General features: G+C 38.2%; 1 protein-coding gene across 1 annotated transcript; it reads left to right on the top strand.

Moving 5' to 3' along the window:
* On the top strand, positions 1-3,963 carry si:dkey-19b23.7 (uncharacterized). Its single transcript, XM_058782040.1, has 8 exons — positions 1-354; positions 740-805; positions 915-986; positions 1,417-1,592; positions 1,673-1,730; positions 1,955-2,126; positions 2,934-3,131; positions 3,450-3,963. The coding sequence occupies exons 1-8, from the start codon at positions 289-291 to the stop codon at positions 3,554-3,556; spliced, it is 915 nt and encodes a 304-aa protein (XP_058638023.1). The 5' UTR covers positions 1-288; the 3' UTR covers positions 3,557-3,963.
* The last annotated feature ends 1,134 nt before the right edge of the window (positions 3,964-5,097 follow it).

Below are 5,097 nucleotides of genomic sequence, written 5' to 3'. Positions count from 1 at the left end.
ACACACAGGTGTTATGTGATATTTTTTCGTTTTTCGTTTAGAGCACAACACGCAGATGATCCCTTGTGCGCGACAGAAGCATCTGCACAATGATCAGCGCGAGAAATACCAAATAAGACCTCAAATCCGAAGCACCTAAAACCGAGGAGGAAAAACATTAGGATAAGAGACTATTGCATGTATTATTAATTTACCAAAAAAATTATACAATGCATTGCAGAGGGAAGACAAAGAAATGGATGTGGAAATAGGCGTGACAGTGTGCTTGCATTAATTTGCTCAATGTAAATGCACCTCATTTACAGCAAATTGGGTCGAGTGTCCATCAGTGTACGTGTAACCATGAGTTCTGGTGTAAGTATATGAAATGTCTTTTGATTGCATGCTTATTTATGCGCTTATGCCCAAATTTCCAGTTATTTCGGTAACTAATCGGTTAGATTTTGTTTGACAGCCATAAACGGTGTTGCAGAGGTCGTATCATGATGATGTGCTTGATGAAAACATTGATTGTAAATTCGCATATTAAATGCAAAGGCTTTTATTTTCTCAATACATCGCAGGCGATTACAGGCTTGGTTGCCGTTGCCTAGTAACGAAGCGACGAGCCCTTAGTAGTTGTGGGCTTCATCAAATCCTGTTCATTCAACATTAAAAGCAGTTGTTATATAAGTGTGTATTGAGTACATTATAAGAGCAACTAATTATATAAACTGTTTTGGCTTTGTGATATATGCAGGACCATGAACACAGGGCGAAACTTCAGCACTTCCTGTCGGAGCTTGCAATACTGGGTTCTTTACAGGTGGGCTTTTCCTGAAGCAATACTTTCATATTTAATTAAAACTGCACGACTTTCTGAAGTAATTAGAGCTTATGCCGCTGTTTTCACTATCTTTTATGTCTGTCTGTAGGGCTTCCATTATTTTCAGCCGTGGCTAAGAGGGAGAGAGGAACTTCTGCTGACTGTGGTCAATGATGACTTGGTGGGGTCTTTGTTTCTCTGTTTATCCCTTTTTATTTTCTCTCTCAGACTTTTCTATATATTCAATTTGTGTCTGAGAAGATGTTTGGAGATGCTAAATCATAAAGTGCAGCTTCAAACATCTTTAAACATACTAGTATGTGTCTGGAAACATTAAACTTGGTTAATCTCAAGCTCAAGTGCTGCTGCATCCAGTAGCCCCAAAGATCCAGGGGGCGGGGTTGGATCCACATCTAGGGGGTGGAGATGGGTAAGTTTAGGGCTGGGGATGGGTGGGTTTAGGGATCAGGGGGTGGAGACGGGTAGGTTTAGGTAAATGTAAGGTGGGAGGAGTTGGATCTAGATCCAGCCACACCCCCTGGATCTTGTGTTCTGCATCAGTGTCAGTTATAACTTATATTATTATATAACACGTGACTCTTTGCTCACAGAGATGGCGCTCTCCTGGGTTCGTCGTGTCTGTGGCCTCCACCTTTACCAGCTCAACCTGCAGTAGCAGTTACAGTCTGGACAGCGACTACGCCAGCTCGCCTTTAGCAGGAGAAGGGCCACTTCCACAGTACAAACCAGAGACACCAGACGCCACACAGCAACAAACTCCCAGCAGGTGGAGGAAAATATATCCTTGGACTGTAGCAATTATAAACTAAGTGCTGTTTATCAATTATTTTCATTACTCACTCACAGGAATGTTGATTCTCATCTTCTCCCAGCCTCACCCAGTGAGAGAGAGATCGCTGTTCCTGTGAGTGTTATTGCCAATGTCATGTCAACAGTAGTGCACATATCAATTAATGTGATTTAAGATTAAATACAATATAAGTTGCATAATGCACTCTTGCTATATAATAGAATGTCATATTTACAATTGTTTTCCTTTAACTTTGAGGTTTTCTGTAAGTTATCAAGACGAAATTTCTGATTGTCTTGCAGTGGTCAAGGTTCTCAAAATATTTTTTTTCATTGCAGGAAATGAACTGCACCCTGTTCCTGTTAGCCGGCTATGCCAAGTATGGGCAACCTTATGCATGGATTCGATCCAATCATGAGCGCCTAGTAAACGTCGGAGGAACTGATACGCTAGTCAAAGATACACCGATGAAGCTGAAGTCCATCACAGACTGGGTTTCAACATCCCAAGGTTTTAAGATCTTTAAATTTCTTTATTTCACCATCTTCATCTTTTATTGGCCATATTTTCACAATTTTATTATGTACAATATTTCTTTATGTTCCTGGATCAAAGTTTGGAAACTTTTACAATTTTTTAAAACAAGGTTAAAGATTATGAATACATACAACTTACTTTAGTGGCTTTTGGTGGTTGTATATCCATATGTGACCCTGGACCACAAAACCAGTCTTAAGTCGCTGGGGTATATTTGTAGTAATAGCCAAAAATACATTGTATGGGTCAAAATTATCTTATTAATTTATCTTATAAATTAATTTATTATTATACATTTTTCTTTTATGCCAAAAATCATTAGGATATTAAATAGAGATCATGTTCCATGAAGATATTTTGTCAATTTCTTACCATAAATATATCAAAACTTCATTTTTAATTAGTTATATGCATTGCTAAGAACTTCATTTGGACAACTTTAAAGGTGATTTTCTCAATATTTAGATTTTTTTGCACCCTCAGATTCCTGATTTTCAAATAGTTGTATCTCAGCCAAATATTGTCCTATCCTACGAAACCATACATCAATGGAAAGGTTATTTATTCAGCTTATAAAATCTCATATAAATCTCTGTATAAATCTCAATTTTGAAAAATTGACACTTAAGACTGGTTTTGTGGTCCAGGGTCACATATATTGCTGTATTACCATAAAGCATATCAACATCCAAGTGCAACAGAAGGATAGCAATCAAACATCTGTACTTTTCATTTTACAAGGGTCTTACGTAACACACAAACCTTTCATCTGCCCTGTAGAAACTCATGTATGGGATGTAGTGAGTGAGTTGGTGGGACTGTGCACCATGCCACCTCCTGACAACCCCTTCTCTTTGGACATGCGCTACCTCCAAACCCTGTCCCTCCCAGAGCGCTTCCTGGTCACTGGGGCCCTCCTGAATTTCCTGGAGATGATTGTGGTTCAGGGAAGCCGTGAGGAACCGTTCTATGATCTGGGTGAGCACAGAGCTCGAGTTACTTTGAAAGATAGGAGTCCGGGAAATCTAGGATCCAAATATTTGGAACGTTCTTTTGTCATTGTGCTCATACGGTAAGGGGTGTGAGCAAGAAAAACAATACAAAAATCTAAACATAGCGAAGTCTTAGACCAGTTTCATACATCCTGTGTCTGTTGCATATATTCATTTCGCTGTGGCACAAAAGCACTTATTTTTCTGCATAGAGCCGCAGTGGTTAGCGGTTTGTGTGAAACAGGCCTTTGGCTAGATTTTACCATCTTCCTCTAATACACGTTTCCTCTACCTTATTTCTTAGTTGTGGAAGAGTTGAAGCCACTGAGACGACTTCATTTCCAAAGCCTCTCTGAGGTCCAAAGGTTTCAAGGCAGTGACAGGACTCAAAGTCCTTTACCCACCAAATGAAGATGCATACTTTGAAAAACATAACATCCAAGGGTATTAAGCTCCAAAGGATCACCGTTTTTACTATTTGGCCTAAAACTCCTAGAATCTAAAGTTGTAACAATCTGAACCATGAACTAACATGTTTTGTTATTTATTTTTGATATCAAGGACCATTAATTTATGTACAAACAAAGAGGTTTAATAATGACAGCTTTAGCTCGGTGACTGTAAGCTTCTAAATGTAAGCCATGGCATGTTTTTGTGAACCACGTATGTCTTTGAAAAGTTACTAAATCAGACTAGGGTATTTTAATCCCTCGCATATTAAAGATTTGCGCCCCATGACTTAAACAGAAACTTCTCCCTCTTTAAAAACCTAATCTGTCCTGAAATTCAAGTAACAACTGGCTTTTTAAAAGTTCTTGGTGGTCTTTTGTGTGTTTAATAAATCAATAGAATACAAGACAAGTGTTTCATGTATAAAAAGTTTAATATTCCATAAAATACATTTAATATTTAAATAGGTCCACAAAAATAGGTTAAAAATAAGGTACAAGAACATTCACAGAACATTAAACACCTCATGAAGCAGACAGAACAGATCCAACAACAGATCTGAGGTCGTTGTAATGCGAGATACGGTTTAATACGACTTTAAATAAAATCCATAAGGATAAAATGAAAAAAGAAAACCTTTGATGTAATTGGCCTAACACATGAGGCAGAATTTCTAATACCGCGAGGCACCGACTGTATACTACTGTGATATAGGATGCCATTCTTAGTGAGCATATGTAACAGTGTTAGGGAAATAGCTACTTATGGTGCTGGACAATCTTTTGTACTAAGAAATGTTGATTGTTCCAGTCATGCGAAGCAGGGTGTCCTCCTTTAAAATACTTGGTTTATGCAACCAGACCACTTAAAAATGCTTCCTTGCGATTTATAACTACATATAACTGCAGTGCAAAGATGCTGCTTTTTCCAAGGACATGACTCTCTATGCAAGCATACCTTTGAATCAGTCAGCATTCTGGTGTCATAAGCTGTTGCCTGGAGACAGTGACTTATTGGGCTTTTTTCTTCTCAAAGAAAAATGGGCTGATGTAGTAAAACAACTAGCATTTACATAAAAAATGGGGAGGGGGGTGCATGAACCATTATGGCCTCAACAACTGCTGGAATGCAGGTGCACAGAAAGAATACTCTCATTTTAAGAGTGCACAGCAATACTGCCAACTCTATTCTTCATTATCTGTTTGGAATTAGAACCTACGCTTTAAGTTCAAAGCTGAATAAAAATGGCAAACTTGAGGTAGACCCAGGCAAAGCAGGATATGGCTATAGACTATAGACAACCAGAAACAAGAAAAGTACAAGAAGACATCTCAGTACCAAATGCCAAATTACAACCAGCCCTGATTGTCAAGCCAGTATACAATTATGCAGTACACAATACACCATGAATGATGGTCACATTGATGGTGTAATAATAATTCAATCATTGGTAATAATGTGTGGAGGTTTTGGCCATAAAAAAAAAAAAAAAAAAAAAAAAG

Source organism: Onychostoma macrolepis, chromosome 07 (genome assembly GCF_012432095.1).
Source record: "Onychostoma macrolepis isolate SWU-2019 chromosome 07, ASM1243209v1, whole genome shotgun sequence".
NCBI lineage: Eukaryota > Metazoa > Chordata > Actinopteri > Cypriniformes > Cyprinidae > Onychostoma > Onychostoma macrolepis.
The sequence above is the reverse complement of the archived record's forward strand: the minus strand, read 5'-3'. Positions and strand labels throughout refer to the sequence as shown.

Excerpts from the sequence above, each read along its gene's own strand:
- si:dkey-19b23.7 (XM_058782040.1), top strand. The coding sequence starts at position 289 with ATGCACCTCATTTACAGCAAATTGGGTCGAGTGTCCATCAGTGTACGT. Across the intron at positions 355-739 it reads GTGTAACCATGAGTTCTGGT|GACCATGAACACAGGGCGAA; the intron begins GTAAGTATATGA and ends TGATATATGCAG. Across the intron at positions 3,132-3,449 it reads GGAACCGTTCTATGATCTGG|TTGTGGAAGAGTTGAAGCCA; the intron begins GTGAGCACAGAG and ends CTTATTTCTTAG.